This window comes from Misgurnus anguillicaudatus, chromosome 14 (assembly GCF_027580225.2).
Source record: "Misgurnus anguillicaudatus chromosome 14, ASM2758022v2, whole genome shotgun sequence".
Classification (NCBI taxonomy): domain Eukaryota; kingdom Metazoa; phylum Chordata; class Actinopteri; order Cypriniformes; family Cobitidae; genus Misgurnus; species Misgurnus anguillicaudatus.
In genome coordinates, this window is record NC_073350.2 from 22,283,985 (window position 1) to 22,305,954 (window position 21,970).

At 37.5% G+C, this 21,970-nt stretch overlaps 1 protein-coding gene across 8 annotated transcripts in view; it reads right to left on the minus strand.

The window, feature by feature from the left end:
• Window positions 1–21,970, minus strand: part of kaznb (kazrin, periplakin interacting protein b) — a 207,496-nt gene that overhangs the window by 23,393 nt on the left and 162,133 nt on the right. For 7 of the 8 annotated variants that reach the window (XR_008638822.2, XM_073876096.1, XM_073876094.1 and 4 more), the window contains exon 4: window positions 21,202–21,309. Coding sequence is in view for 7 of the 8 variants with exons in the window: in XM_073876096.1 (XP_073732197.1) it covers window positions 21,202–21,309 (108 nt within the window). In the remaining variant the exon portion in view is untranslated. Of the gene's footprint in view, window positions 1–14,365; window positions 14,630–21,201; window positions 21,310–21,970 lie in introns of those variants that run through there. The other variant, XM_073876098.1, reaches the window with a different exon arrangement.

The window sequence follows — 21,970 nt, forward strand, 5'->3', positions numbered from 1 at the left end:
ATTAACTGTAAACTATAATGCACCCACACTGTGGCCTGGATAATATGAATGAGTCTCAGATAAAATAAATCAAAAGCACTTATCAAGAGCAATCAATATAATTAATGAGCTATTTTGCTTCGAGTGCAATATGGAAATGTTAACACATCCTGGTGCGAAAGGAATAACAGCCCAAAACATTGTGAACTGTGTGCACATCGCAATAAAAATAATTTCATAATCCGTCAATTGTCTCGTTTTTAAATTCTGATAATCGAAATATCTTCAAAATAAGATAAATATGCCTGCCTATACCGTGATATTAAGTCTTTATTATTTATTTTAAAGGAAAACACCACTTTTTAAAAATATTTTACTATGTTTTACCTCAACTTAGATGAATTAATACATACCAATCTTTTTCAATGTGTGCACTTTCAATATTTGTACAGCGCTTTTTGAATGTGTTAGCATTTAGCCTAGCCCCATCCATTCCTATGGCTCCAAACAAAAGTTTTATTTTGTGCTACCATACTTACGCGTGTAACTACTCATGTAACAGTCTTAAAATAGGGAAAACATGGAAGTGTTTAGTGGTTTCTAAATTCATCCCTGTTTGGATCCATAGGAATGAATGGGGCTAGGCTAAATGCTAACACATTTACAAGGTGCTGTACAAAGATTAAAAGTGCACGCATTGAAAAAAGATAGGTATGTATTCATTTGTCTAAGTTGAGGTAAGAACATAGTAAAATATTGAAAAGGTGGTGTTTTCCTTTAACTAAGCATAAATCAATAAATTGCAGTTTATGATAAAAAATAATTAATAAAATATACATAATACATAAAAATACACACACTTACAATTACACAAAACATACACTCTAAAACAATGCTGGGTTAAGTGACAAACCCAACCGGTTGGGGTGTAATTTAACCTATGCTAACAATGTATGAGATGCTGGGTTGTTTAAACCCAATGTTGGGTCAAATATAAATATTTTCAGAGTTAATTTGACCCAACATGTTGGGTTCTTCCCTTTTTGACTTAATGCTGGGTTGAAAATAATCGATACACAATATATTATCTTACAAAATTTTCTGTCCTAAAGTAAATTGATCTTTTTGATATTATTACTGGAAGATGACATTATTAAAAACCAGCGTGCATCTGTCTGTACTCAGCGTGACATGACGTCCCTCCATGAGAGCACTTCTAGATAAAACTAACAATTAAATCACTTCAACCACCTAATGCCACAGCCTGATAGTGGATGTTTGAAAGTGATCCCACACTTAAACCACACAATACGAGACAGAGATGGGGGCTGGACAAAAGAGTCCAGATAGCGACAGATGCTTAAGGCTTTTCTTCAGCATGTTGTTGACAAGCTAGGTGTCTGCAGCACCAGAGATAAGGCAGAGAGAGTGACAGGCTTTTGGTCAATGCCTGCGCCCGCTACCAGGCAGAGGCAAGCAACTTGAGTTGCAACGTGGCACGGAAAGCTCTTTCTCCTAAAAAGCGCCATTTTTCATGTAGGTGCCTGCTGGCCCAAAGCAGCTTATTCATTTGTTTAATTTGGAGGAGACGCATTTGGGGCAGTGGGACCAGCTGTTGTGCCGCTTCAAGCTCTGTGCATACTTGGATCTCTGGCTCACGACCAGGTTTTGTATGAGAACTATGTAGCTCTTGTGCTCGACAAGTAGCTGAGCCGGCTCTTGCCAAAATCTTCGACTGAGACGATAAAAAGTATGAATTAGAAAATTACACAGAGAATTGAGATTTCATATGAAGCACACTTTAATTAACTTAATTGCGGTATAAAAGCGAACAAATAAATCACTTAACATCAGTTAGTACTTTATTGAAGCCCCTATTTTCAAATACCTTTTGGAAAAATGCTTTTTGAAGACCAGCTATTGTCTTTTGTAAAAAGTGATTTCATAAGAAGACCAGTTTCTCTGCATTCCTTAATACTTTTCATATGGCATACAGTAACCTGCAGTCCATCTGGATTTAATAACAATTATCTTAGCCTGTGCACCTCATTGTGAAAAAACACGCAGCTTATTTATATTTCATTAACAGAAAAAATCTGTCTTACTGTAAACGACAGTAGTTTATCAGGTTGCGCAGTCCAGGTGAACTTGTTTATGTGTTTTGGTTCCACCTACCACATTTTTGCAAGTACAGTATGATTGACTTGCTGGAAGACGACATTGTTTATTGAAAGGCATTTCCGTGAAAATAACATTGTCTTTTATTCCAGTGTTGGGGTAACGCATTACAACTAACGTGCATTACATAATAATATTACTTTTCTGAAGTAACGAGTGAAGTAACGCATTACTTTATAAATATACACATTAATATTTGAGTTTGAGTATTTTAAAAAAGTAATGCAAGTTACTTTTCAGTTTAATCAATTAGATAAAAAAAGATAACGTACTGAATGAAACTGAACGTAGTCACGTACAATACTGCACTCTATGCGTGTGCGCCTGAACCGTGTGTGCCTCACATAGATATGTATAAAGGCTAGATGTCTCGCCCTCGATGCTGGCCAATTGAGTGGAACGTCCGCATTTTGGCGGCCATCTTACCACAGGGCGCTCGCTCACTCGTAGCATTAAGTTTTAATGATGCAGGTACTTTAAAATGACCATAACTTGCTTAATTTTTTACCAATTTTCAAACGGTTTGGTTTGTTACAAATGTCAAAGATGTACCTATGACACAGCATACTTACACTAAAAATAAATAAAAAAAATCATGAAACATGTTAAAGCAAATGAGCAAGTTATGGTCATTTAAAAGTACCTGCACCATTAAACTCAATGCTACAAGTGAGCAAGCTGTCTGAGGTAAGATGGCCGCCAGGTGAAGACGTTAGAGACTCCACCGTAAGACATAGCCTTTATACATATCTATGGTGCCTCATATATCTTGAAAAGTGAAGCCTCTGGCTCTTTGATCGCCCCCTTTTGGCTGGCTGCAGTACAAGTCATAAACCCCACCCACTCCATTTAACCGAATGGGACTAAATTCTAAATTCTAAATAAAAAAATATTTACACTTCCAATATGTTCCAATGTTTTTGGTCCTTTAAGGTAGTTGTAATCACGCTGATATATGTTCAATTTTTGTGATAAGTTTTATTTCAGCTAGTAATTTGATGCTATAAAAAACGTATAGGGGCGTGTTGTTGTGATTGGCGTGGTTGAATTGGGCGCGCGAGCGTTTGGGCGGAAGTTTGATACCGCGGCTCCGCCTCCTGCTCCACGGATGATTTCTTCTGTGCATGCCTTGGCTCCAAACAGGGCGACGACCATGATCGCACATTTTTAGCTTCAATTCAATACAATGGAAGGAGGCAATGTCGTGTCTTCCATATTTTTTTACAGTCTATGGCCTAAACAGGAACAGTTTGAGTCAGAAACGAAGATTAAAGGCCAGAGCTTGACATTTTTGGAAACTTCTCAGTCATAAAAAACACTTCCAAGGCCTAAAAGAGATCAAGCCTCAGCCAAGTAAGGAAAAAGTAACGCAAAAGTAACTTTAAAGTAATGTAAGTATTACTTTTCATAAAAAGTAACAAAGTAACGCAATTAGTTACTTTTTGAGAAGTAACTTAATATTGTAATGCATTACTTTTAAAAGTAACTTTCCCCAACAATGTTCGGGACAATACAGTAATTGACTCTCAAGTGTTGATCTCTGACCTTGTATCAAATACTAAAGACCCAGTTCAATCAATTCTGTCATCAATATTAAATCAAAGTCAGCATTAATAAGCAAAATCTATTTTGTTTCAATGCCAACTGCTGTCTAAAAACACTATACTATTGGACCAAATACTGACACTTGACAATTGGAAAATGCATGCACATCACAAAAACCTTGCGGCTCACAAAAATAACTTGAATACAAACTTAGACCATGCTAACATTATTGCGTTTTACTTATTGTAAACGCATTACTTTTGCTACGGTTACGCTTGGCATAAACACTACTTTGAAGTTTTCAACCCTCGTAAGCCTTGTAAACACTGACAACCCTGTTTTAGTTTGAAAATGGACCTAAAATGAAGACACAATTAGTGCTCGCATTCGTTCAATGATTGGTTGTTCTGGATCATTGTGTACACTCTCAGAAATAAAGGTACAAAATTTGTCACTGGGACAGTACCCTTTCAAAACGGTACACCTTTGTACCCAAAGAGTGCATATTAGTACCTAAATGGTACACATTAGGACCTTTTTTAAAAGGTACTGCCCCAGTGACAGCTTTGTACATTTATTTTTGACAGTCTACCGTATCCTTCCCTGATTCTTCCAGTCTTTAAAAATAAACACAGCTAGACAATCATGTAGTATAGTGTCAGCTCAATGTGGTACTAAAATGCCATATAGGCAATTTAGCATCCAGAACAGTAAAATCTTATAAAATATTTTAATCAGGCCTTCAAAGCTTAAAAGCTGTAATTATCATTCCATGAGAATTCTTTGCACTATCCACCCTCTAAAATGCTGACCTACAATTACACCACTTAAGTCAAGTTGAAAAACGAGTTTATTGTCACTGTTTAAAGAGGATGATAAATCTTCACACACAGGCCTAGGAGAGAAAACCTCATGCAAACTTTATGAAATGTGAAAGCATTTCTCACTCTGTCTAGATTCTTGGAGAAATAAAGGGTGATATACACAAAAGTCCTTAATTTCCCACAATGCATTGTCCAATCGATTCACACTGCCGTCATCACTTGCCAAAAAAAGCCAAACTAAATCATGGACCTCTTTTCCTCTCAGCCTGAGGTTAATCCTGAATACAAAGGTATAAAACACAATTTTTTTAGTTTTATTTGTCTAGCCGGTTATTCAATATTCAATGAGGTAGGGTAATAGGAAACGATAAATGCGTTTAATTGAATATGTGTTTAACTTTCAATCTATCACATTCATAAAACAGCAAGAGGATTTCATTTAATAGGCTAGTAAAATTGATGTTGCAGTCTGGTGACACATAAAAAGATGACAAAGACCATATATATAAACTTGCAGCGACAGTAATATTTTTTTCAGCATAGATCGTCCTTATCTGACTTGTAATTTTGACATAATTTTGCCTGCGGATCCACGATGAACTGCTTAGTAAAGGGCTGAACCCTTTACAAACCCAGAATGCATGTTCAAACTGATCTGAACTTCTGATGCATAACCACATCTAAGTACCTTTGAAAAGTTTGGAGGCAATTCTCAAAAATACCTTTTCATTGTAGATGTGCTAAATAAACCCAGACGCAAAGCTCATATTTGTATTTTAGTTTTCATTGTAGCATTGTAGCACAAGTACTGAGCTCCCATTGGCCCCAACAGATTTCAAGAGCCGACCACATAAGGTGGATAAAGAGGTTGCAGGTGTCTCCGGGCTGTGGCATACTTTAGAAATCTCAAGGGATGGTGGGATTTATGGAATGTTCTAGATTTTAAAGGGCACTTTTCCCAAGCTGTTTATTATTTATGCAAAAATACTAAAACTACACCACAGACACATTTTAATAGACTGAATTAAACATGAATGAACAAATGAATCACTGGGACTGTAATTCAAATCATCCATGTTTGTCCGTTCATAAAAAATGTAAAACATTTCCTCCATACATGGGCACAGAATCTGTGTGGCATTTTCCCACAATGCTTTCCCAATCCAGCTTTGATATGACCAACTATGGGGCTCTAAACCCAGAAAATAAATCAGATGAATGATGTGAGGCTACTTCGGGAGTGCATTTTATATTTTTATTCATAGCGGGGAACTGGTGCAGTGGTTTTTAATCATTGATTAACATGAGCAGCATGCTCAATAAAAACACAAAGAGAAAGTGAACTGATAACACAAAACAGTTTCATATTTTTCCGAAGGTTCTCTTTGATCTATAAGGAAAGTTTCAGTTCATGCTTACTATGATTAAGAGCATAGTTTCACAGCAGATATTTCATATCTGACAGGCACTCCTAAGGGAGGTTTGTAATGTAGTTAGTGTAAATCTTTTTAAGTATATTACAGTGTTTTTTAAACCTGGAAAGAAACCTTGTGGGTTGCACTGTAACATTTTAAAGGGGACATTTCACAAGACTTCTTCAAGATGTCAAATAAATCTTTGGTGTCTCCAGAGTACGTATGTGAAGTTTTAGCTCATAATGCCGTATAGATAATTTATTAAAGCATGCGAAAATTGCCACTTTGTAGGTGTGAGCAAAAACGTGTCATTATGGGTGTGTCCCTTTAAAAGCAAATGAGTTGATCTCTGCCCTAAATGGCAGTGCCATGGTTGGATAGTGCAGATTAAGGTGCGTTATTATCCCCTTCTGACATCACAGGGGGAGAGAAATGTCAATGACCTATTTTTTCACATGCTTGCAGAGAATGGTTTACCAAAACTAAGTTACTGGGATCATCTTTTTCCCATTTTCTAAGTTGATAGAAGTATGGAGACCCAATTATAGCACTTAAACATGGAAAAAGTCAGATTTTCATGATATGTCCCCTTAAAGTTTGGAAACCTTTCTGAGTAAATATTTTCATCTGTTTTATCTAGGGATGGGCATTTTCCAGTAATTTACTATTCGAATATTTAAGCTCATAAAGAACGAATATTCGAATATTCGTTTATTTAAATTATGTTAATTAAGACATGCGTGTTTTGTATTTTTCATTTTGTCATAATTTCACAGAAGGCTTATAATTAGGAAATATCCACAACAAGCTAAACTTATATTCTGTATGTATGTATGTATGTATGTATTTTTAAGTTGAAAACATTGTAAAAAATATCTTTATTTTTATCTTAATTTTTCCCAAAGACTTTTATATTATCGCAAAAAAAAATTTCGACAAGTTTTGTGTTCAACATGACACTTTTTGACACGTTTTGTCCAAGTTAATCTTCACAGATGAATACAAATGTTATGAATTATCTAGTGTAAATGTGTTTACTGGAAATATACATTTTTACTTTCAAATTTTCAAATTCCGGTTTAGCCTACAAAAATACTCTCTATCCACCTTATTTTTTACGTAAATGTGAGCGCCGCCATCTTTGAGCTTTGTGTAAATCTTCCGGTGAGCCACTAAAGCTAATGGTAGTCGTATTGTAAGGGACAGGATTGTGCCGTTTTGAGTGGCTTATTAATGTTTATAATAAAATCCAGAAAGACCGGCATAATTTGTGCAGTTAGGGGTTGCCATAATAGTTGGTACAAACGCAGTTAATCTCTACAAAACATTTGTTTTAACCATAATCCATGCACAAGAACTGGATGTGTATGTGGTGCACATGCACCCATGATCTGTATCCACACATCCATCCAGTAAAACCTTTCAAAGAAACAATAAACAATAGATACAACAATTGTTTAAAAACAACTAATATTATGCTGATCAAATTTTTTAGCTGTTTATTTATTCTGCTACTATATATTATTACAAAAATGCGACTACAGTACAGAATATATAGGACATAATCTGCTTAGTTAATGTTTATAATAGTTCGTAATGTGTTTGCTTGTACTTTTGTTATGTTTTAAATGAAAAAGTAAATAATTTAAAAATAAGCAAATAATTTCATAAGCTCATGTCTCCATCTACAGTAGCGCGTATGAATTGATGTAATAATATTTTAATAAAACGAAAACAATACTGAATACATGTAATAGCTTAATATGTTTATTATGGTTTGTTCACATAACTTACAATGTGTTAAATGAGGAAGATGCTGATGACTGTCGGGCCGCGTGAAGTTTGATGTGTTGCCATAAAAACTCAAACAAGTACATAAAAAATTGCTGTTTAAACCAGAGGGACAGTTGTGACATTTTAAACCATCGCCTGAAAAGGTTTAAAACACAAATTCTTGGTCTATTCTATGTACAAACACTCGACTGACTTTCCCATTGTAAAGATACTGGTGTGTCTCTGTGCTTTAATATTTGCGCATTGAAGACCTGTCACCCCTGAGCAACAACATGAAATGGCTGAATATATCTTCATATGATATATCAGCACACTTCTTAATTTCATCCTCCCACTGGATCATACATGGCAACTGTAGTAAGATATATTCTCCGAAACATTCTCGATATATCTTATACACTTTTACTTGTCAAATAAATTCTGCTTGTTATAAGAATGTTTAGATATCACTTTATTGGAAAACAAGACAAAAACACTCAGTTACCATGTTCTTCGCTTCAGAACATAATAAGCTCATTACTGTATTGACCGTTTGGAGTCATGTACCCATTAATCTACGAGACAAACACACACACACACACGTCCTAACCTGTATAAGATTCAGGCTCTTTACTCTATGGTGTTAAAAAAATCGTACAGGCTTTAAGAAGGGCGGCCAGTGGCATATATAGTTCCCTACAGACCGATAACAGGCTTCTCAGCGAGTCGTTCAGCTCGTGATTATGGATATAATTCACAGGCAAAGAACAAGTTTCCTTGGGTTGCAGCAGGAGACCACAGAGGTTAGAGCCTTGATAAGGGCCACTCTTCATCTGATGGATCACGCTGCTAATGCCTCTTAGGCTATAAGACCCAAATTACAATCAGGGCTCTCGTGTGTGGACAGCCGAGGGTGAGATTGAGATACTTTGAACTTTTGATACCAATGAATCTACCCACACTGCCTCACTAACCTCCTGTCAATCAAAGAGCTGTTTTCTGCATGCTAAAACGCAAAATTAATTTGAAAGGTTAATTGAAGTGGCATTTCACGTTTTACCGTTTTTAATCAACAGCGCTGCTAAACAATCCAGTATTGCTCGACACTGGCACAGAGTGTACAGTTAGTGAATTTTGATGGCGATCCATAGCATGTGATGATTCCTAACTAGCATAACCAGTGAGATATCTATGGTCAACTAGACACGTCAAAAAATTATTTTGTGTATGTTAATACTGACCTAAATAGCCAACATACACTGACACTCATACAAATAACCACTTTTTTACAACCGAGGTATGCAGCAAAGCATTTGTGAAGCCACAACACGCACAACCTTGAGGCGGATGGGCTACAACAGCAAAAAAACCCACAGAGTACCACTCATCTCCACAACAAACAGGAAAAAAGGCTACAATTTGCACAAGCTCAACAAAATTTAACAGTTGAAGACTGGAAAAATGTTGCCTGGTCTGATGAGTCTCGATTTCTGATGGTAGAGTCAGAATTTGGCGTAAACAGAATGAGAACATGGATCCATCATGCCTTGTTACCACTGTGCAGGCTGGTGGTGGTAGTGTAATGGTGTGGGGGATGTTTTCTTGGCACACTTTAGGCCCCTTAAATTGTTTAAAATGCCACGGCCTACCTGAGAATTGTTTCTAACCCTGTCCATTCCTTTATCACCACCATGTACCCATCCTCTGATGGCTACTTCAAGCAGGATAATGCACCATGTCACATAGCTCGAATCATTTCAAATTGGTTTCTTGAACATGACAATGAGTTCACTGTACTAAAATGGCCCCAACAGTCACCAGATCTCAACCTAGTAGAGCATCTTTGGGATGTGGTGGAATGGGAGCTTCGTGCCCTGGATGTGCATCCCACAAATCTCTATCAACTGCAAGATGCTATCCTATCAATTCGGGCCAACATTTTTAAAGAATGCTTTCAGCTCCTTGTTGAATCAATGCCATGTAGAATTAAGGCAGAAAGGTGGTCAAACATAGTATTAGCATGGTGTTCCTAATAACCCTTTAGGTGAGTGTATACCAGCAGTTAGCCAGGACTCGCTAGCATAAACCAGTCTAGTCTTTTCATTTTTAAACAATGGGTAACTGCTAACAATGTTTCAGAAGAACAAGGGCTGCATATCCTGATGTGTTTGAAAGCCACTAAAATATAATAATAATATCATGTAATAGTAAATTATATCGTAGTACACATTTAACCAGTACTTGATTATATTTTGGATGGCAAAGTGCCAGAAGTACTGTTCAGATAAATAGGAATATTAACAAATTGCTTTCCCCTGGTATTACACAGAGGTTTTTGCGGTATAATGTCGTTGGGCATTGCATTGTGATGCATTTCAAACTGTGTGTATTTATGTGTGAGTGCACTTTGTGCTCATCCAATGGCATGGCCTAATCTGGTCTTAATGAAAGTGTGAATCAATTACCGCTATCTCCAGTTGGCATGGGCAGCCTGAAGTTGCTTGCAATTTAAACGCTGAGCAATTAATTCAGCACAGCTGTTGCCCACAGATATCCACACACGGAGGACTGGTTACACACACACATAACATTACTCTCTCTCTCGCTCTCTCTCTCTCTCTCTTGCCGTCACAAATATAAAAGTTAATACTGTCCTGCACAGATGTCACACATAAACCTTTTCTTAAATCTCTAAAGTATTACACACAGGTCACTTGTGTTTTCTTTAGCAGAGTGCCACCGCCCCCAGTTTCCCTGCATAGTGTGAGGCTTGTAATGCTTTTTCATGGATGTAATTTCGGTGCTGGCACAAATAGAACCTATTGTACCGTATAGCCGCCCCCACACCTCCCATCTTTAATAATTTTTCACAGCAAAGATTTGGAAATGTCACTGAATGCTGTTTTTATGCTATCTAATCTTCTATGTTGGTTTTTCTGAGGCTGGTTTTCTTCTGGTATAAAGTACGGGGCAGCATATTTGGGTCATGCTAGTTTTTTATGTGGTCTGCTCAGATATCTTATCCCGATTAAAAAAAACAGCCTCAGAAATATGCTTTTCGCTTGGAGGCATTCCAATATGTATATCTCGAATGTCTTCAAGGAAAATGGTTAATTATTGACGTATTTCAGGTTGTACCAATAGGACATATCGAGAAAAACATTTGGAATATTATCGACGTCCAAAAGTTATTAAAAACCAGGGAAAGGAATGCAAGAAATTATCAGACGAAAGGAGGCGCTTGTGGTTGGCAAAGCTCAGGACAAATAGTAGTAGAAATAAGATTGAAGTACAAGAAGTATAAACAAGTATGCTTCTACTTGTTGTGCTTTATTTAAAGAGTATTTAATATGTACTTTTTAAAAGTATACTTTTAGTTTATGCACGAAATGTACTTAAACACAACTCAAATTTGTGCTGCAATGCCTTTTAAAGGTGCAGTGTGTAAATTTTACCGGAATCTAGTGGTGAGGTTGCGAATTGCAACCAATGGCTCAGTTCACTGTTCACCCCTTGCTTTTGAAACGCACGGTATCTACGAAATACGGTAGCTGCCACCAGATAAACATGTCATTGTCGGAGACAACTTAGTAAAAAAAAGTTTGTCCGTTAAGGGATCTGTAGAAACATGGCGGAACAAAATGGCGGCTTCCACGTAAGGGGACCCTCGGTATGTACATAAAACGTCTCATTCTAAGCTAATAAAAACATAACGGTTTATTATGAAAAGTCTTTATACACCCCTGACAATATAGCTTTGTATATTTTGCATTTCTATCAAGAGACTCTTCTAAAAATTACACACTGCACCTTTAAGTGTATTTCCATTAGAATGGCGATGCAATGCAATTGTACTGTAAGTGTGCTTAATTGCTCATAACAAATTTTCTATTGTAATGATGATAAAAATTATTGCTTTGATTGTTTTACTGTGTGCATATTTTACTGTAAAGCACTTTGGTAGGACACTGACTATTTTAAATTTGCTATATAAATAAAGCTGACATTGACATATGGGGTCGGCGAGAAAACCAGGTAGTTGACTATATCAGGATATGCAACTGAAGGAAGAATCGCCGGGTCGTCACGGATCATAGAAGTGGGAGCTAACATGATCGTAATTTCTCTAAATATAGTGCCTTTTCTTGTGGTCCAAGTCCTTCCCTATATGCCTTTGCATCTTGGACGCGTTTTGATGAACTTTTCTGCTATTTAGACATGGCTACATTCACTTAAAGTATCCAAAATACTCCATTGTACATCGTTCAGTTGTTTACACCGAGTGCCTCCACAATGGCCGCGCATCCAGATTACCACCCAGAACATGACGTCGGTGAAAACCCTCTATTGATATCTGGCTAATTTGGCAGTTGTTGGAGAAAATAGTAAAAAGTCATATGTATTTATACAGTAGCGCTTATTTCAGTGTTGTATTTTTTCAAAGCAGCTTCATGTAAAGAAAAAAATTGAAGCCTTGGCTTGCATTGAGCTGCTTGATGCTTTATTGGAGAAACCCTGCTTGTCCGGTCACTGTTAAATGATAAAAGGTGCCAACTTTAAATCATCAAAGACACAAAACGGCTACTACAGCTTAGTTTTGTTTGTCCACCTCCCACTCAAACATATGCTATCCTCTGATACTGAATTACAACCATTTATGTACTGTACAGTCATTCATCTTGGCAGAACCAAAATCCTGTTGGACAGTTGTCTGTTGACTGGCACAGTTTAGTTCAGGACACATTATTCGCTCTTTTCATAAGAGAAGTGTGAAGCTTTAAAATCCCTGTGAACTTGGCTGAGGTGAAAGATTGCATTTGTCAGCATGGCTGCTCCAGACAGTGTTATGGCGGCACAAAACATGTCTGTAAGCTGTAGTGTGTACTTGTAGTTTGTACTTTTGGGGTGGAAGAGAAGGGCAGTTTGACAGAACCATCTGGCTGTGTGGGCTTGAGGGTCAAACTAATTATCCTCATCTATCTGGAGCATAACCACTGGCACTGAGTAGATCAGCAAGCTGCAAAGGTTACGCCAAACCCTGCTGGCGCTGGTGGCACGGCGCTCTCCAAATAACATTGAGTGTGCACACAAACATATACACACTAGCATGCGTGTGCACTTGTAATCTATTCGATTGTTCTATAATGTATAGCTATAAAATATTTCAAGCATATAAAAACATGTATACTAGCAAGATATGAAAACTCCCTTTATAACAGGACCGAATGTTTTTCTGATCTCAAAAGAGCAGCAGTGCAAACGCCCTGGGGAAAGTTAAAGAACACATTCAATCATTCAGTCAGTCAAAAAAAACAATGCACCTCTCTCAACCCTGAGAATTCACAAAGGCGCATACTCATACAAGATCAAACAGTTTAATGGACATACTGTAGTATTCAATGTGCATCATTCAGGAAATATAATAATATGCTTCTAACCAACCCAGCTCGAAGTACACAGCTGAGGAGGCTTACAACGTTTCTGTGTCATTCACTTACAATAGATAATAAACTTCACAAGATAATAAATCCACAAAACAGGGAGTGCGACACAATGTAACATTAGATAAACTAAACGTGATTCACATTCCTCCTATTCAATGGCAACTGTACAAATAAAGTGGTTAAATCTAATCCATAATCCTTGCATGGTCTGTTGTTAGACTTTGAATGAGGAGTATAAAGATCAGTCTCAAAGTGTTGATTTAGTGGGTGTGGAGAAGACACAGGAATTATTACCAGAGGCCATAGCCACTGACTCAGGATCAGCTTTAATGGTTTCGTAAGATTTCCTGTTGCATCGTGAGCTAAACCAATGAGAAGATACTAAAGAATTTGAAATATATCACAAAGCCAAACAGACCCACAATGTCAGAAAAAATGGTCCTAAGCTATCAAAGGGGCAGCACCATTTAAAAATATCCAATTCAGTTACAAATATGTGTACATTTGATACCAATATGTACATTTGAGGTATGAATATGCACCTCTGAGGTACTCTTTACCTTTAGAAATTTAATTTATGACAAAATATTTGTCTTTTATCACATCCTTAGATTCAGAGACAGCTATAAGTAGGACGTTTGTCTGTTTATTTGCTTAAAAAGTACTGTAAAAACATGGTATCACTATGGCATTTTCATAACATTGCTCTGTTTGTTTGAAACATTTTACTCAATCCCTTTTATAATTTGAGGCAGATTATTGTAACAGATTACAGGTCAGATTAACGGATTCACAAATATCTGATCAGATCTCTGATTCAAGTCATGTTTACATAAACACACGCTGTGTTGTGTGATGTCATGTCTGGTTTATAACCATCATTATATATCTGTCACAAACAACATATAGTATGTGTCACTAACCTAATTACAGCTGATAACTGGGTAAAAGCTCCACGTCATACATGGTAAATCATAGTGTGATTACAGTAAATTAAAAACAAAACTTTTACAAATTTCTACTTTGTGCTTTACTCTTCAAACTGTCGAAAAATTAATATACAGATTTACTACAAGTGTCCCAACACATGCTACCACACGTGACAAATCCAACCACTAAGTAATTCAAAGAGATTGACGTGCTTACTCAACTGGAAAATGAATCATCAGTATGGTACGACTCTAGTATCGCTCTTACTAACACTCACCTGGTCTGCCCTCTTCTCTTTCAGACCTCATTCCCACCACAGTACCGGCTCCAGTGAACTCCACTGTCAGCCCGGGTGTCTCTTCTCATAGCAAACACACATATACTTCCTTCACACAGACGTAGGGCTACTGCCGCCCGTGAGCTCTGCTGTGACTGGTTACTGGAAAGGTGTTGCCAAGTGAGCGTAAACAAGTCTGATCCGCCCTGCTTCTCGTTACGTCTCTGTGTACCTGTTCTGGGAGTTTCTCTTGGGCGTTTCCTGATGTTCCCCACCCCCTCTTCACCCTCACTACCTGTTCTTTCTATTACACACACACACAATGAAAAGGGCAGAAAGTTTAACAGGGATCTGACACCGCTCTTCCCAGCGTTGTTTAAACAGGCATGTTCACTGGACTGGGAGGAGGGGACAAATACTTTCATATCAGGTGAGAACGCAGGTGTGTTTAAATTCAGTGGGCCCACAGCACCATCTAATGGCGAAAACTAAAGAAAATATATTTCCTAAAATTAAAGAGACACTCCACTTTTTTGAAAATATGCTCATTTTCCAGCTCCTCTAGAGTTCAACATTTGATTTTTACTGTTTTGGAATTCATTCAGCCAATCTCCGGGTCGGGCAGTACCACTTTTAGCTTAGCTTAGCATAATCCATTGAATCTTATAAGACCATTAGCATCGCGCTAAAAAATAACCAAAGAGTTTGGATATTTTTGCCTATTTAAAACTTGACTCTTCTGTAGTTACATTGTGTACTAAGACCGACTGAAAAGTTGCGAAAATAGTCCCCTAGGTTACTTAATAGCAGGGGACTATTTTCAGGCACTGAGTAATATCATTGCGCCTGCTGCAGCCATGTTACGGCAGCAAAGTCCTTGATTATTACGCCAGAATGAGAGTATAGCTCCTAGCAATAACCAGTGTTGGGTAAGTTACAAAAAAAAAGTAATTAATTACTAGTTACTAATTACATCTTCAATCATGTAATTAGATTACTTTACAAATTACTCTCTCCAAAAAGTATTTAATTACTTATTACAAATTACTTTCTAAATCCTATTCAGTACATGATACAAGGATAGGCTTGATATGGCTTGAAATGGAAGAAACAATATATAAAAGTACATAAATTATTCTGGTCCCACTTTAGGGTCCAATTCTCTCTATTAACTAACTATTAACTACTTTTGCCTCAATATACTCCAACTACTGCTTTTTAATACTAAAAAAGTTGTTAATTTTAAGAATTGGTAGAAATGGGGAGGGTTAAGGATGTAGAATAAGGTTTTGCAGAATCAGGCATTAATATGTGCTATTACGTATTAATAAACAGCCAACATCTCATTAATATTAATGCTAATAATAATCATCCAGTTAATAGTGAGAATTGTAAACTAAAACCATGTTAAATCCACTATTGTATTTTAGTATACATAATTGTTTTACAGTCCATACACAGTATTTAGTTACATCAGAAGTACGTGTATTTTGATTACAAGAAAAATAAGAGTAATCCCTTACTTTACTTTTTCAAAGGAAAAGTAATTAAATTACAGTAACTAATTACTTAGTAACTAGTTACACCCAACACTGGCAATAACTGTTTAGAAAATCTCAACTTTTAATTTTCCGTTGGCCTTAGTACACGATGTAACTACAGAAGAGTCAAGTTTTAAATAGGAAAAATATCGCAACTCTTTGGTTATTTTTTAGCGTGATGCTAATGGTCTAATCAGATTCAATGGATTATGCTAAGCTATGCTAATAGTGTTACCGCCAGAGCCGGAGATCAGCTGAATTAATTCCAAATCAGTAAAAATCAAATGTTTAACTCCAGGGGAGCTGGAAAACGAGCATACCTTAAAAAAAAAAATGGAGTGTCCCCTTATGATTAAAATCATAAAAATTATCTTATTTACTCAAACCATGTTGTTTCAAACCCATAAAGTCTTTAAATATACTTGCACATGTGTGCAACATATATGTGACCCTGTCTGTGAAATCCAAGCTAAAGTTTTATAATTACAGTATGAGATTGGGAGTTTTACATCGTCTTTCGCAGTCAATATTAAAGATATCAAGGTAATATTTTCACAAAACAAATTATGTAGGATGATTTTATGTAAAATAAAAACTGTAAATCACATAAAATGACTAGCTGGGTTTTCACTGTTAGGGTCACATATGAATTTTTTTGAAAACAGCCAAAACTTGTTTTTCTTAAAAGAACATCCATTTCTGCACACACCGGCTCTAACATCCGTTTTATCATCCCATAATACTTTCAGCAGGTTCTGTGTGTGAAATTGTGTCAGATAAAGGGTCTGCTCTCTCACATAGCTAATGGAGACCCTGGCAGATAGGGGTTCACTCTCTGACACAAAGCACCAACTTCAACCTACAAATGAGTGCCCGTCTCAAATACAGGCAGGTAGGACTCAAGAGCTCTCGGGATCTCATCGCTGACTCATCTTTCCTTTTATCCCTCCCTATTACAGACCAGAAGATACTGATGCTGAGTGCATGCTGAGAAAAATGACGTGTGCGTACACAAACAACTCCAGTCTGTTGGGTACAATGAAGCATATGCTGTGACTGAATGTGAAGCCCTTGACCGTTGATTAAATGTATAGGTGCCCATCAGGAAAGATGCAGCGATGCTGCTGCTTTACATCAATGAGCGTGTATGGGCACACAAAGTAAAAAGTAATGAATTTAGTACATTAAAGCCGTTCTAATACATCAGTCTGCTTTTATTTTCGAAGCTCTGAACTGCGTAGATACAGTTGCCTGGCAGACCGAGCTTTATCTTTCAAAACAATTTACGGCTCGGCTGGGAGTAATGAAGTACTGACAGCAAGCACAACATCAATAATGCTTTTTTCACAGTCCGAAATGAAAAACACAAGAGAATACAATACAGGACAAAAAATATCAGTAGAGAAAGAGAAAAGAGGTTGAAAGAGAAAAGAGGAGTTTATATTAATGTAAATGTGATTCTTTTGTGAGCGAGAACAGAATAACACCGAAGACACATCATAAATGCTGGTGTTGTCGTCCGTACATTAGTATGCTAAGTCTTTCCAGCCCTCTTGTCAGACTAAATGAAGTCAAATATTCTTGGTATTGGATAAAATAAAGAAAGACCGTTTATTATCCTAAGAGGGTTGTTTGGCTTCTTTGTGATGCTGGTTTTGATAAAGACATAAAGATTATGATTTAGGGAGACAGGGCCCAGGAGGAAAGCAACAGGGAGTAACAGGCGTCATTATGTTTGGAAAACGGGACGTCTAGAATAAGTCTTCGTAATTCTGTTCAATTCCCAGCTTGATCAATACACTTCATAATGATGCCTTCCCAAGTGGGTGACATTGTATGAATCAGACAAAGCTTTTTTGTTTTCTTTGAAGATTACTCTCTCGCAATTTAAGCAAGTGCATTTTTTTTGTTGCATCGCGTTCACATGAAAAGCGTAAATATCCAAAGGACAATAGTTTTGTCATTCAACGCCGTAAAGAACGTGCTTAAAGATTGAGAAATGTTACGACCAATACACTTGGCATGTATAGATGACACTGTCTGTGAAATCCAGGCTTAAGGGGATACTCCATGTTTTTAGAAAATATGCTTATTTTCCAGTTGTCCTACAATTAAACATTTGATTCTTACCCCGGATTTACACCGCACGAGTCTGCGGCGCGTTACGGCTCCGAAGAGGCAACCGGAACTGATCGTGGTCATTCTAGTCAATGCTTGTGTTTACATCAGATGCGCCGCGGCACATTTCAAGAGCCTCCCAGAAGCTGCTCTATGCGCCGCTTCGCTAAAATAGGTGCCTAGTCTATTTTTGACGTGCGCCGGGTTGAAGCCGCACCGTAAATATAAAATAAAAGTCAAAAATCCTGTCAATTTCAAAATAAACACCTTGTGCAGACTCCCGTATTTCACATCATCTTGCTCACAGGCACTGTATGTGAAATAAAAATAATTGAGGATTTGTTTTAGATGAATATGCATATAATATTTGTCCATCCTAACTGAATTTTTATGTTTATTCACTCTTTTACTACAGAACAACAAAATAGGACAATGCAAAAAACTAAACAATATACAGAATGAATTCTAACAAAACATTAACATTTAGCCAACTTATCCATGTTATAACTCAGAAAATCAAGAAAAACGTCTGACAAGAAAATCACGTGACGTTCTACTGCTGCTCTTCTGATCCACTTCTTGTGTGAGTTGGCACCGCGTAGAAGACGAAACAAAGCTACCTTGGAGCCGTAATGCGCCGCAAACTCGTGCGGTGTAAATCAGGGGTAACTGTATTGGAATCCATTCAGCTGATCTCCAGGTCTGGCTGTACCACTTTTAGCATAGCTTAGCATAATCCATTGAATCTGATTAGACCATTAGCATCGCATCTAAAAAAAGAGTTTCAATATTTTTCTCCCTATTTAAGGCTTGACTCTTCTGTGGTTACATCGTGTACTAAGAGTTGAGATTGCAGGAGGCGCAGGGATATTACACGGCAGCCGAAAATAGTCCCCTTTTAGTATCTTTCAATAGCAGGGGACTATTTTTGGGCACTGTGAATATCATAGTGCCTCCTGCAGCCATGTTAAGGCAGCAAAGTCCTTGATTATTACGCCAGAATGATAGTATAGTTCCTAACCATATCTGCTAAGTAAATCGCAAATTTTAATTTATTGTCGGTCTTAGTACACGATGTAACAACAGAAGAGTCAAGTTTTAAAGGTGCAGTGTTTAAATTTTAGCGGCATCCAGTGGTGAGGTTGCAAATTGCAACCACCGGCTCAGTCCACTGCTTACCCCTCGCTTTTGAAACGCATAGAGAAGCTGTGGTAGCCGCCACGGGAAAAACATGTAATTGACAGAGACAACTTAGTAAAAAAAGTTTGTCCGTTAAGGGCTTCTGTAGAAACATGGCGGCACAAAATGGCGACTTCCACTTAATGGGACCCTCGGTGTATGTAGATAAAAACGTCTCATTCTAAGGTAATAAAAACATAACGTTTCATTATAACAATGCCTTTATACACCATTGATAATATAGTTTTGTATATTATTTAGCATTTCTGTCAAGAGGTCCTTCTAAAAATTACACACTGTACCTTTAAATAGGAAAAATATTGAAACTGTTTAATTATGTTTGAGTGCTTTGCTAATGGTCTAATCAGATTCAATAGATTGTGCTAAGCTATGCTAAAAGTGGTAGCACCAGACCCGGAGATCAGCTGAATGGATACCAAAACGGTCAATATCAAATGTTTAACTCTAGGGGAGCTGGAAAATGAGCATATTTTCAAAAAAAGTGTAGTGTCCCTTTAATTATCTAATTTTGAGATTTGAAGCAACAAGTTTGATTTTAATCATTGATTTCACTTTAATTTCACTTTAACTACCTGTCAATGGTCACGTTTTTCCTGTATTTCACACCTATATCCCACCCCCCTCCCGTTTTGGTATTTCTCCCAGAAAATATTCATTTGAACGACCCTACCTCGTTATATGAATAATCACATCAATATATTATTCCAAAATTGTCCAGTTGCCAGATCTTGTATTAAACACACCCTACTCACACAATAGACACATCAAACAACTTTGAAACCATGTTTGACCTCAACCTGTCAACCTACAACTCGGTTGCACTGTTGATATCTGCGCAGGTAGACGGGGAAGTATCACTATTCAAAATGCCATTAGAAAGCTCAGGTGGTGCTACAGCAAAAAATTAAATATAGCTGCACATTTAACAACAGCTGGACAGAGAAATTTATTCTTATTGCGAAGCAGCATTGACAATTCCCACGCTTTTTTGCAAAGTATGTTGTGCTGATTTTAGTGTTGAACACGGTGGGGAATATGACGTAATGCAGCACAATAAATCACAATGGCACTATTGCACCGTGGAGGCACAGAGCATAGACATTAAAGTAATAACTAGACCACGCATTGGCTGCTTGATCGTGTTCACGTCGCCACCATATTAGTGGTGGCAACTTCTCCATTAATCTCATAGCAACTAGAGATAAAAATGCCTCAGTTGTGTGCAGTTTGGAGGTGTACTATACGACTGAACAGTTGTTTGTGGTTGTGTTAGATCATTATAGCATTAATTTGATAGAGAGTTGACAACTGGAATCAGACTATTAACAGATATATCACTATTTAGCTATAAATGTTGATACTTAATGAGAATTAACAAACTAACTTAGTTTGATAATGATACTAGAGTAACTTTGTTCACTGGTTAGGGTTTCCTAAACTGAAACATATGAGGAGACATTGGGATGTTGCTAAAGAAGGGTTTTCCTCAAATAAATCCTCAAATAATCTTTATGTTGTAAATCGTTGTTTAACATATACACTCGCCTAAAGGATTATTAGGAACACCATACTATTACTGTCTTTGACCCCCTTTCGCCTTCAGAACAGACCTTAATTCTACATGGCATTGATTCAACAAGGTGCTGAGATTTTGCTCCATGTTCTCATTTTGTTTACGCCAAATTCTGACTCTACCATCTGAATGTTTCAACAGAAATTGAGACTCATCAGACCTGGCAACATTTTTTCCAGTCTTCAACTGTCCAATTTTGGTGAGCTTGTGCAAATTGTAGCTTTTTTTTCCTATTTGTAGTGGAGATGAGTGGTACCCGTTGTTGTCTTCTGCTGTTGTAGCCCATCCGCCTCAAGGATGTGCGTGTTGTGGCTTCACAAATGCTTTGCTGCATACCTCGGTGTATGCACAAAAATTTCCTTATAAGAAGAAGGGTCACCTATTTGCATATTTCCAGGTTTTACCTTTGTCGAGTGTAGAGTCTGGTGTCCCAAAGTCCATCAGGCTCGACATGGCGTTCTGGAAGGTGAAATCAGGCACCACAGTTTTCTGTCGGTGGTGGACCGTAGGATCTGCAAAAGATGTAAAAAAAATGATGTTTTCATAAAGTCCACAAAGTAATAAAGACTACCATTACACTTCCTCATGTTGTTCCGTGTCCTCCACTCTAAGCTAATGGAATTGGTTTGACATTTGCGCCATAAAAATGTGAACAAGCGCGGCCAAGCGCAGGCCTCCTACGAGAAGGGCCGGACAAAAACAAGCCGGAGTGCATCTGAGCTCGTGAATCACCAGGCGAGCATCACGCAGCGATTACCGCTCATCTTTAATTAACTCTGAAACAGTGACACGCACCGCACAAAAGCGGCACGTCCGCTGAAAGCTTTTAAAGACAAATAATCACTCTCCGTCCACGGCCCACGCCGTAACCGTAATCAATGTGCATTGAAAGTGACAGGTAGCAATTTCATGTACAGTGCAAAGAACAACACACCGAATCGTGATTTTCCTGTGAGCTTACAATGTGGGTTTGATGAGCGCTGAGATTAACAACCGCCATCCACCACAGACCTCATCTCATAGCTGCAGATCATGCAACACAGACTTTATCAAACACCATAAACTGAAGGCTTTGTCATATCACACACCTTGCATCACCTGATGCTGACACGGAGAGTGCCGGTATGTCACTTTATGTCAGAGAAATCGTACCGAGAGAAATTGCGTGACAAT